The sequence below is a fragment of the Leptonychotes weddellii genome, chromosome 7 (assembly GCF_054177405.1).
Source record: "Leptonychotes weddellii isolate Sample4059 chromosome 7, ASM5417740v2, whole genome shotgun sequence".
Taxonomy (NCBI): Eukaryota; Metazoa; Chordata; class Mammalia; order Carnivora; family Phocidae; genus Leptonychotes; species Leptonychotes weddellii.
Window position 1 is genome coordinate 39,228,201 of NC_138375.1, and position 11,554 is coordinate 39,239,754.

General features: G+C 54.0%; 2 protein-coding genes across 5 annotated transcripts in view; one reads left to right on the forward strand and one right to left on the reverse strand.

Moving 5' to 3' along the window:
• Positions 1-11,554, forward strand: part of MYOZ3 (myozenin 3) — a 381,468-nt gene that overhangs the window by 272,715 nt on the left and 97,199 nt on the right. The window lies entirely within an intron of this gene.
• Positions 1-11,554, reverse strand: part of TNIP1 (TNFAIP3 interacting protein 1) — a 49,755-nt gene that overhangs the window by 25,032 nt on the left and 13,169 nt on the right. For all 4 annotated transcript variants that reach the window (XM_081825643.1, XM_081825644.1, XM_081825645.1 and 1 more), the window contains exons 2-4: positions 3,809-3,980; positions 2,494-2,628; positions 1,054-1,139 (exon numbers count right to left, since the gene is read on the reverse strand). In XM_081825643.1, coding sequence (XP_081681769.1) covers positions 1,054-1,139; positions 2,494-2,628; positions 3,809-3,944 — 357 coding nt within the window. In that variant the 5' untranslated portion in view covers positions 3,945-3,980. The remainder of the gene's footprint in view (positions 1-1,053; positions 1,140-2,493; positions 2,629-3,808; positions 3,981-11,554) is intronic.

Below are 11,554 nucleotides of genomic sequence, written 5' to 3' on the forward strand. Positions count from 1 at the left end.
ACTTTTTAAATGTTTTCACAAATTCCATTGTTTCTCAAAGCAACCTACAGAGAGGTCAGAGGGCTATGTCCCCTTCGGACAGATGCGGAAACCGAGGGCATGTCGTTAGTTCATGCAAAAGGCAGGCAACACAGAGAGTAGTTAATATGGCCACCACAAGGTAGTCCCGTGCCAGCCTTGCCAACCCAGTGCCAGAGATCCCAGAGGAGTGGACCAATCTGCAATGAGTCCTAAGGGTACACCAACAAATTTGGAGAGACCTCCAGGGTTCACCCAAAAGCAGGGTGGTCAAGGACTTCCAGACGATTCACACCTCTCAGCCATACCAAGTGGAATGCACTGGTTGTGCAATCAACGGATAGGCCACTGATTCCCCTCAACCCGGAACTGGCTCTGGGATTGCTATTAAACCTGGTCTCCAAGGACTATCCCAGCCTTCCCTCGTCCCAGGAATGGGCAGACACATAGAAGGATCTCTGCACTCAGCTTTGGCTGAGCCTCCCGGCCACCAAGAGCCCAGCTCTGGATCTCAGCCCTGCCCGAGAAAGTCTCCCTTTCACCTCCACTTCCCAGTGGTCTGTGCGACCTCACGACAAAACTCTCTTCCCTCTCTGGACCTCATCTGTAGGATGAAGACCCTACACAATATGGCCACTAGGGTCCCTTCCAGTCCTAGGATACCAAGAAGAAATTCTCAAGGCAAATCTGGAGAAGACACTTTCTGAACCCCCTTGGAGAATGAGAGTTCCAGGTCACATCTATCATTCTCCCAGCACTGTGCACAGTCAACACAGGGTTGGCATTACACAACTCAGCAGATGGGAGGAACACCTTGTGCATCCGGGGGTCTTCCTGGTAAGTGTTAACTATGACCTTCGTTTGAAAACAGGGAAACCGAGGCCCCAGGGAGACAGAGATCAACTTGTCCAGTATCACCTAGCAAGTCAAAACACAAGTTTTTTGACCTCAACCCTCTCTCTCCAAGTTCTCGTATCTGCCAATGGGCCCTTGAGGTCCAGACAACTTTCAGCCATGACTCCAAATGGAACTTACGCTGGATGGAGGTTTTTGGACTGGCTCTGGTTTGTCGCTGGGGTGTGCAGGGTCAGCGGGCGGTGCTGGGCCACCTGTATCCTTTCCTGGAAAATTGAGAACACATGGATAAGCAGCAGGAAAAGGGGGGAAAGCCCACATACCACGCCCTCGAGGACAGCCTGGGCCAGAAGAGTTCTCTCCCTACATGAGTCTTGGAAAATGGGAGGTGGTCCCACCAGGGACCAGTAGCCTAGGAAAATGACTGAAATGATGAGACAGAGCCTGGGCAGACAGACCATCTTCTTTGGAGTTGCTGGGAAAATCCCAAGGTGGCCACTGCTCCTCGCTACCCTGGACCTGCCTTGGTGATGACAAGGGGGACACTTTATGATTAACAAAGTATTTTTATATTTATCATCTCAGCCAGTTCTTGGGTCAGCTCAGTATCTCCATTTTCAAGTAAGAAAATGGGAGGCAGGGAAAGGTCACCAACCAGCGCACAGTCACACGGCCAGCCACGGCAAAACCAGGGCTCAGACTCGGCTCTCCCTCTGACCTCCTGGAGCCGCTGGAGGGTGGCTGCACCTCTCCCTCGGGGGGTGGGCCCGGCGCCAAGCTGGGACTCTGCAATCACCGCTGAGTGGACCAGTGGAGGCTGGAAGTGCCCACTGACTGCAGCACAGTGGACTCTGGTCTCATCACTTTCCTCCACTTGTCCATTCAGCAAATGTAACCACCAGCCAGCGGAAGGCCGGCACACCGGCCTGGGCAAAGACTGGAGGAGGGCTGCAGCAGAAGGCACCTGAGCCTCATGTGTGGGGACCTTTTCTTTCCTTGTCCCCGACCTTGCCCTGTACTCGGAGACACGCTGAGGAATGCACAGTGACCCCACTCGGGACTGCAAGCCTTCCTCATAGCCAATGCTTTCCTTTAATAGGTAGTATGCGTACCTTACACCTGAAATACACTGCAGCAGGCTAATAGGAAATCCAGATTCTTCCACGGGCATCAGCTTCCCCCATGGTAAAATGCAAAAAGGGGGGCCAGCCCAGAGAGCTTTCAACCCATGTGCCAACTCTGAGCGACCCAAAGTAGCTGCCTGGAACTCTATGCCTGGCACATAGTAGCTGCTCATTAAAGATCTGCTGAATAAATATGCTGCTACAGATACTGAGGCCACATCCTGGGTGCAGGGGATTGTGATCCATCACTAATGTCTGCCAGGGCCTCAGGAGTGCTGAGTCACCAGCCATTTTTGGACAGAATTATTCTGAGGTCCCTTCCATGTCTGACCTTCTGAGGGATGCTGTAGACAAAACATGACTAGGAGGAGGGTCTGTGGCCTCAGGATCAATGGAGGAGATGTGGGTTTCCAAATGAGGAGGGAGACCACTGTTCAGCGTCTAGAGAGTTAGGAGTCTGGGGAAAGGCAGAGGTCCACCTGGGCCCCCCTCGTACCTGTGAGCTCAGCCAGGTGGTCGAAGGAGGCCAAAGAGGGAGATGGTGGTGGGAGCAGCTCGCTGTCCTTGACCAGCTCCTCTGCCTTCTGCCGCAATCTGGATGCTTCCATCTGGGACTCTTCCAAAAGCTCCCCTGGGGAAACGACGGGGAGCAAAGGAGTTACTTAGCTCAGTGCACCCGTTCTCCTGGCCCCACACCCATAAGCCTGCTTCCGTGTGGCTCCTGATGCTGCGGGCCCTGGGCTGTGCCCCCACCATTGCCCCGTGGGCTGAGTGCGACACACATCATTCCAGCCCCCAAGCAGAGATGGGCCAGGGAAAGAAGGGGCCCCGCAATCAGGGAAAATGGAGTAGAGGGGAACCGAGGACAAACTCCTGGCCTCCAGGCACTGTCCTCCTGCCCCACTCCTGCCATACCTGGCCAGGGACTCTACAGAAAGCCAGGGGCTCTCCAAGACCAGCCATCATGGCCCCTGGGGGCTACCCACAGCCTATACCCCCCAGTCAGGGGCTGCCTGAAGGCAGGAGACATTTGGTAATACCACCACCCCTCTGGGCCTCAGTTTTCCTTCTACAAGTGGAGAATGGGAAACTCCATTCCTCCTTCTCTAATCTGCCATTCCAAGCAGAGATCTGCCAAGCAAGGAGTAAGCAGTTGGAAAATCAGGGACCTATGCTCACCCCCAAAGCCTAAGGCCAGAGAAGGTGGCAGCAAAGCAAAGGAAGAGTTTTAGGGGTGTGGAGAGCAGAGAGACTCCTCTGGACAGGGTTATCAGTGAATCCTGCACATGGAGGACGAGATGGCCTCTGGGCTGGTTCAGTCATGGGGAGGTAAGTGGACCTGCTCCAGGCAACAGGGACAGCTCGAGCAAAAGCCAGGAAAAAAGAAACCAAGGGACCTATCCCCGCTTTGCTTCACGCCAAGCTCAGCTCCCTGCTCCAACACATGGGGACTGTGCTCTTGTTGCCCTGGTGAGGCCAGCTCTCCCATTGCTGGTGCTTCCAGAAGACGAGATCATTCTGTTTCCACGAGCACAAAACGGCCATTCCAGCCCCTCCTCCCTCCCCCACCCCATGCCTCCTTCTAGGTCCCTCGGGTATCCTGAGTCCTACCATCCTGGTGCTGGGGTGCTGAGAATCGGGGCTGGGGATGCTGCCAACATGCTACGGAAGAGCACAAAGACAGAGCTGCGAGGCAGGAGCCAACGCCGGGCCAGGCGGGGCAGAGGGACGACTCGGGTGGAGGCAGATGCCAGCTAGCATGGCAGGCTGCGGGGAGGAGGCTTGCAGGGAGAGCGCAGGCTCTGTTTTACCTAACATCTTTATCCCTTGCATTTTTTCCTTCAGTCGGGAATTCTCCTCCACTAGGCGCTCAAAAGCCGCAGAAGCCTCTCCCAGAGGTACGCTGCCCCCAGGGTCGTAGATCCGGTATGGTCCTCTCCCTTCCATGAGGGCGGCTCAACCCCTGCCGTAGCGCCCACCTGGCTGTAAGGACAACAGCAGTAGATGAGGGGGCTGGCCAGGCCATTGGCGCACCCTAGTCCATCCGTGCCCCCGGAAGGCAGTCCCCATCACCCAGAAGAGAACATGGCGCTTGAGGCTGCTCTGGCCACAGGATGGCGGAGCGGCACGGTCACCTCCTTTGAGCTGGACACTGCGTCTCTATTAAGAGACAACCCCAGAGAGGCAGCAGTTCCTTTCAGCGGCCTCACTGCACTGCTGGTTCATTTGGAACAGCAATCTGCTTGAGCTGCCAGTGGGGTACAAGAAAGAGCAACGGACTTGGGAGTCAAACAACCTGAGTTCATGTCCTATCGGTGGGGTCCAGAAGGATGGGGACCCTGCATCACCGCAGCCCCAGTGCCCAGCTCGGTATAGCTAGAAAGTGAGTGCCCAGTGAACGCTTAGGGAATTAATCAATGGTCTCGCCATTAATTCACTGCGGGACCGCGGGCAGTCCCTTCCCCGCTCTGAGGGGAAATGAAAGTCTTACACTGAATCAGCGATCTTTAGAGTAACACGCCTGGGCCCTAAGGGATAAGCAAGTCAATCCAATCCCAAGTTTCATTTATAGGTACATTCTCTTCTCTAGAAGAAAGAAGAAGAAGAAAAAACCCTGACTAATATTTAATATACTAATTGACACTGTCACCCTCGTCCTTCAGTCCCATTTCACGTACGGTCTGTCCCTTCCAGTTCTAATGAACAGATGAATTTTCCATCCAACCACCCTCTACTCATGCAGCCAGGGTTTTGCATCAATCCGTTCAATTTCGTCTGCTTTATTTCGTTTGACACCGCCGTGCAAAGTGACTTCAGAATCCTAGTTCTGTAACTTAGCAGAGAAACATCCTTCTTCCATTCATCCAGCAGTTATTTATTGAGCATCTACTCTGCACTAGGTACCAGTCCGGGTGCTGCGAAATGATCAGCTAATAATACAGACAAAAAGCCCTCATGGAGCTCACCTTCTAGTGGCCAAGGAAGGGCCAAGGAAGAGGGGAAGATAAACAGATTTTTAGGGGTGATTAAAACATCTATGGACAAAAGTTAAGCAGGGAAGTATGACGCAGGGACTTTAATTTTAAGTGGAGCTGTCAGGAAAGGCCTTGCAGAGAAGGAGGTATTTTAGCAAAGACCCGAAGGGGTTGAGGGAACTAGCCATCTGAGGGAAGAATATTCTAGGCAGAGAGAAGAGTTAAGTGCAAAGGTCCCGAGGCTGAAAAACTGATCCAGCTTCCAGCCCTGCAAAGAGCTGGCCAACGAGAAAGAGCTCCAAAGGGCTCCACTGGGGGCCTCAGAAGGACTTGGGGCCCCAAAACCTCCCTCCCAAGGTCACCACCCCTAGGGCAAAGACTGTTTCAGTCAGGAATCCACAAAGCCCCTCTGAGCACCCACACAGGGCTCACTGAAAGAAAAGAGTGAACAAGGACTAATAATGTCAGCCCCATTCATTAACCGGGACTAATCATGACAGGCCCCCTTGCCAGGCACCGCACTCACCGTTTCGGGGCATTATCTCCGTTAAGCCATTCAACAACCCTAAGATACAGGCCTTATCCTCACTGTGTGAGGGAGGCTCCGTGAGGTGACGTAATGCAGCCAGGATTACGTGGCCGGCACTAGAGAGTCAAGATGCAAATCTGGTTCTGCCTCAGAAAGCGAGTTAAATTAACCACCCCCCTCCCCCCCAGCTACACTGGCTCCACATCCCCAACAAGACTCAGGCCCCAGCGAGTTCCAGCCTGGGGGGTAATACCTGCCCAGCCATCAGGTACCCTCTGAGCTGTTTCCCTTACCTTGCGGCACAGGAAGTAACAAGGATTTTGCCCCGAGGGTCCATATTAGCGCGGAATGACGTGGGCCAGAAAGAAAAACAGAGTTCTCATGAGTGGTACCCCTCCCCCAAAGACTGAGAAGCAGAAGATGAAAACACACTTCGAGAGGCACCCACGCCCGGCTGGGCCCCACAGAAGCAAAGGACAGCTGCCCACACGCCCAACACAAAAGTCATCACTTAGTGTAGGGGGGGGCTTGTTTTCAACTTGAGAAGGTCAAAGTTACACAGCAGAGCAGTTCAAGCACCCAAGTGTTCACTGAAGTATGAGACGGGATAAGGCACTTAGCACGTTGACTGGCATATAGCAAGGTGCTCAGAATGTTGGTAGACATGGGGGGTGGGGAGTCCTTCCTCTGTGCTCCCCACTCCTCCTCAGGTGCCTCTCCAGCAAAACCCTTACGGCCCAGGATGCAGTGCAAGTGACTGGTGTAAGCACCTGCGCATTTGACGGAGAAGGTCCTGGAGCGGGGAGCGTGCTCTGCTCATCTGCCCCCAGCACAGGTCTGGTGCTTGGAAGGTGAGCAGTGACTGAGAACTGAACGGGGTTCCCAAACAGGGAGACAGAGGGCTGGAGGAGGCTTGTAGCCACTTTTGGTGATACGCGGTCCCATGTGTCCTGGATCCTGCTCACCCCTCTACACTCGCCCTGAACAGAACTCACAGCTGACATTACGTATGATGTGGGTATGTTTTTCACTCCACATCTGGCTTGCCCAGTAGACCAGGAGCTCCCCGAGAGCAGGGCCAGGTCCACCTTGTCCGCCAGTGTATGTTCCGGGTGGTCCAGAACAGAGCTTCAGTAAGCCTCTAATCAGAGAGACTGAAGGACCAAAGGAGCCTGTGACCTGGCTCTGTCACAAGACGCCATGTGAAAGCATCCCGAGAGCCCGGCTGTGACCCACCGACCAGTGGTACTCTGGACAACCATATACTTCTGGAACCAGGGCTAGCACAACCGTGCTCCCTCAGAGATGCCCAGACATACGGCCAAGCGACAGAGCAGGATGTGGGCTACAGGAATCGAAACCCCATCTCCGTGTCCTCCAAACTGTGTGATGCTCAGGTTCTCCTTCAGCATTGGGAAGCTGACATGGAAGGGGGGTCAGGGAAGCCAAGGAAGGAGCAAGCAGCGCTACTCCCCCGGATTCTGGCCTTGCAGGCGGAGCTGGGGGGCAGGGCACGGGAACAGGATGGCAGGCAGTAGGCCAACAGAACCCACACAAAGCAGCCTGATGTGAGAAAACCCTCTCTGGAGCTCAGGGGGAGCCACCCCGGGGAGGGCCTGGGCTTCCGGAGGGAAGAAACACAAATAGAGAAACGGGGAATTTCCACGTCCTGCTGACCTCATGCCCAGATGGTCAGGGATAGTTCCAGGATGACTTCTGGGCAGACAGGAACTCTCCTCCTGTCAGTGTAGTTTCTAGAACGTTTCCTGAAAAGGGGAATCATTCCCAGGATGACAGAGCTGGAAGGGAATCTCCAAGAGCAACAGGATGACCATTAGCAGGCATCCAGAGGCCCTCTGAGGGAGGGGCTGCATCGCTCCCCTGCCTCCTGGGCGGACGGCTGGCCTCTGCTCGTCACAGACGGCACAGTGTGTGTGGAGGGGGGAAGAGGTGCGGACCCCAGCCCCTACACGGGGCAGTACCGGAGGTCAGTGCCCAGGCATCCTGGGCATCAGCTCACCTGACTCTCCCTCACGGTGTAAGGGCAATGAGTCAGGGCCCAGAACATGAAGACCAAGGTCACCCAACAAGTCAGGATGGAGCTGGGACTAGAAGGTCCTTGCTCTCTCTCTAGTCTGCCCACTGCCCTCGCACTCCGTTTCAGGTCCTGCACTGAAGAGCTTGGGCCCAGCAGAGACTGTCTTGTGATCAGCCACGTTCTGGTGCCGGGAGGGGGGCTCCCAGGCCCTCCAAAGGAGATGAGTTTGCATAGCCTGTAACATCTGCAAAATACCTAGTATTTTCCCAAGCTTTGTTTTCCCATCTGATTGTCATAACAGTCTTGGGAAGAAGGCAGGGCTGGTGTCCGTTTGACAGATGAGGAAACTGAGGCCCACTTGGGAACGTTAATAAGCTCAAACTAAGCTCAGTGCGGGCACTGGCCGCACGCTGGGGGTAAATGAAGTTCTCCCCGCCCCAGAGGGAAAAGTCCAAGCAGATCTCTGGTACCGGGAGCCAGGAGGTCCCAAGAGGTCCCAGGAGGTCGCCAACGGCCACCTCCCCAGGCAGAGGCAGGGGCTGCCCGGGATGCCAGTGGGAGAGGCTAACAGAGGGCTGAAGGGAAGTGGTCTCTAGGACAGAGAGTCAGAAGGTGCTAGATCTACTCTGCTGCCTTTCATGGCCATGGGCAAGCCTGTGCACTCTCTGCACGTCAGTTCCCTTGTGTGCAAAGGGAGGAACCTGGACTAGAGAAACCAGGTGATGGTGTTGAGCTGGCCTAAGGATCCACAGAGACCCAAGCCTCGGGAGCCAGCAGCAAGGCAAGGGAAGAGAGGGGATCTGACATACTCAGGATGGTACAGCCATGGAGTCCGGAAGAAAGGGTCCCGACGTGATGCGGGGTGTGGGGTGAAGCAGGTGAGGCACGCAGCACAACACTGAAAGGGGTTCTGGGAGGCAGGAGCCCTGCTCCTGGGCTGCACCTGGGGGCCTCACCAGTGTCTGCCCCTCCCTCATCCCAGCCCTGTCTGCCCCTGTCCCCCGCTGGAGGCTGCATGCCTTTTCTGAGCCTCCACTGCGTATGCTGCAAAACAGGGATAAGGAGGGCGCCTGGGTGGCTCAGTCGTTAAGCATCTGCCTTCGGCTCAGGTCATGATCCCAGAGTCCTGGGATCGAGCCCCGCATCGGGCTCCCTGCTTGGCAGGAAGCCTGCTTCTCCCTCTCCCACTCCCCCTGCTTGTGTTCCCTCTCTCACTGTCTCTCTCTCTGTCAAATAAATAAATAAATAATCTTATATAAAAAAAAAAAACACAGGGGTAAGGAGAGAACCTACCTGTTGTCAGATTAATGAAATTAAATGCAACGATATGTGTACGGTGGGAAGGGAGTTCTCACTTTCTACTTCGTACTTCCTGATTACTTGATTTACTCAACAAGAAACACATTCATTTTATAATAATAAAATTTCCAAAGTAATAATGATTTGTGTATAGCACCTAGTTAAATGCCTAGCACGCAATGGGTTCTCAGTAAAAGGTTGGGGCAGCCCCACAACTCTGCCCCACTGATTTAGGGCCAAGTCTCCCCCACTCCCATCTACTCCCCCTTTTAATGGAGTTTTTAGGTTCCTCTGCTGGCTCAGTAAGCTAGGTTGTGACACCCACTTAATTTCTGGTAACTGCAAAAAGCCATTAAGCAGGGACACTGGTCCAACCACAGCCAGTGAAGATGCGGCTCCCAAAAGCCGATGGACAGAGAAACCACACTCTTGAAAGACAGGGGAGCATCTGAGCCTCCTTTTCCTTAACTGTAGGTGGGAATATCCTGCAATATCCCCCAGGGATGACAGGAAGTCATGAAAGCACCTTGCAAACTAAAGCAAAAATCTCTCCATATTCTTACTTCATGATGATCTCTGCCCCCCCACCCCCACCCCAGCCCCATTCACCATCAGGGGAACTACGGACCCAGGGTCATCCATCAAAGAGCCCACCTTGGCATCCTTGCCACGAGCCCAGGGCTTACTTGGTCTTTACAACAATTCAGTAATAAAGAGGCTGCAGGTATATCATGTAATACAAGGAACTGAGCCCAGAAGCTGTGGGATCTAGGCAAGGACCGCCAGAGCAAACATCTGCCCCTCACTGGGCCTCAGTTTCCCAAAAGGAGGGGTTTGTATTTGCAACACTAGCAATAACATAAGGGATCGACTAGACAACCTTTAAGGCCCCTTCTAGTTCTGACATTCTGGAACCTGCAATTTATTATCACCCCTTTCTATAACCTTCTGACCTTGAGAAGGCTGCTATCCTCAGCTCCAATCCCTCCTAATGCCCAGGTGGATTTCCCTGAACCAAGAGGCCTCCTACAAGTGCTATCCGGGTGCCTTCACCTCCCCCAAGGGCAGTCGGAAACCCACAGATGATGTCTGCAGCCCTTCGCTGGGTGCTCCCCCCGCTCCCTAGCATGCACCCTGGCTCCAGCCCCGCTTAAGGACTGTGTCCCTCACGCACAGCATGCATCTTCTCTGTGTCCTCCTTCCTTCCCTCCCCTGCGTGGACTCACCCTCCGAGGGAGGCCCACTGCCTCCACTCGACCTACAGCACCCAGGCTCCATACCACAGCCTGGGGACAAGGGGGTGGACCAGAGCCATGAGCCAGCTGGAACCACTGGGAAAGAAGGACAAGGAGCCTCTGCTGAGGGCTGGGAGAGAGGCCGGCAGTCAAGGGCCACCAGAGGTCCAGCGCTGGGCTGCATCATGAGGCACATGGCCTCATTTTCTTCTCACTGCATAAAGAGGAAAATTATCCCTGTTTTCCAGCAAGGAAACCTCCTCCCAGCTAGATAGTGGTATCTCTATTTTTCAGATAAGGAAGCGGACTCAGAGAGGTGAAGTCACTTGCCTAAGAACACACAGCTGGCGAGCAGCAGAACAAATAATTTGGGCTCAATGTGCCAGGTTCCAGCACTGCTCCCCCCAACCCCCCCACCCCCTGCTCCCTGCACGGCCTGAGAGACAACAGGCTGAAGCTCAGTGGGAGGAAACCAGTCTTGCCACCTGGCTATCTGGAACAGACTCCCAGGTTCGCAGCCCCTGCCTCTACATATCTCTAACTTTGTGTACAGTCGGGTCCCAGTCTGTCCCTGATCACCTGCAGTCGCCGGGGCTTAGAATCTCAGGCTGCAAGGAAGCTCAGGGGAAATGCAGCCCTGTGCTTCTCCAGCCCCCAGGGGAGCCAAGGGACTCCGGATGACCATCTTTGGTGACCCAACTTCCTCCCTAAGGGCCTTCCCCTGGGGAGCCAACACTGGCTGTAGTCAGACAACTCCCAGCTCTCCTTCCACCAGCCCTCACTCTGCCCTCTGGGGTTCTGCAATCAGGAGTCTGGAATCAGTTCAGCCCTGAAGACACGTGGAACCTGCAGCATTCTCTTAAAGCTAATCAGACCCCGTTCCCTGTGCTGTTCCTTGAAGGACTGGCTTGCAGACCCCTCCCTATCCACCCCGCTCAACCCTCTACCCCTACCCTAACTGTAGTGGGTCCTGAAACTGGACACAACACTCCAGGTGTGGTTTACCTGACCAAACAGAGGAACTTTCACTTCCACCTTTTTAGGTATTATGTTTCTTTTGATGTAGCCTTGTATACACTTGTTTTTGTTATAGCTGGGCCACCCACAGCAAAGAATGTCCTTTCTCAATGATGTCAACACCTGCTTGCACACCTGATTAGCTGAGAACAAAGTTCTCTTACAGAAAAGTATGCTTTGAGGTTTTAGTTACCTACAGGGCCAGAGGATACTGCCTGAATCAGTAATCCTCTACCTAAGATTCTAGAAATCTCTTCGTCACTGCCCACAGGGGCTGAACAAAGATCTGCATTGCCACAGCTTTATAACAGCAAAAATGTCCTACATGTCCACCAGGGAGGCTCTGGTTTAATAAACCACGGTGCGGACACTCACTGTAATACTATGCAGCCATCAAAAAGAATGGGGCATACTGCTTTGCAAGGAGATGTCCATAAAACATCATTAAGAATAAAAAGCAAGAG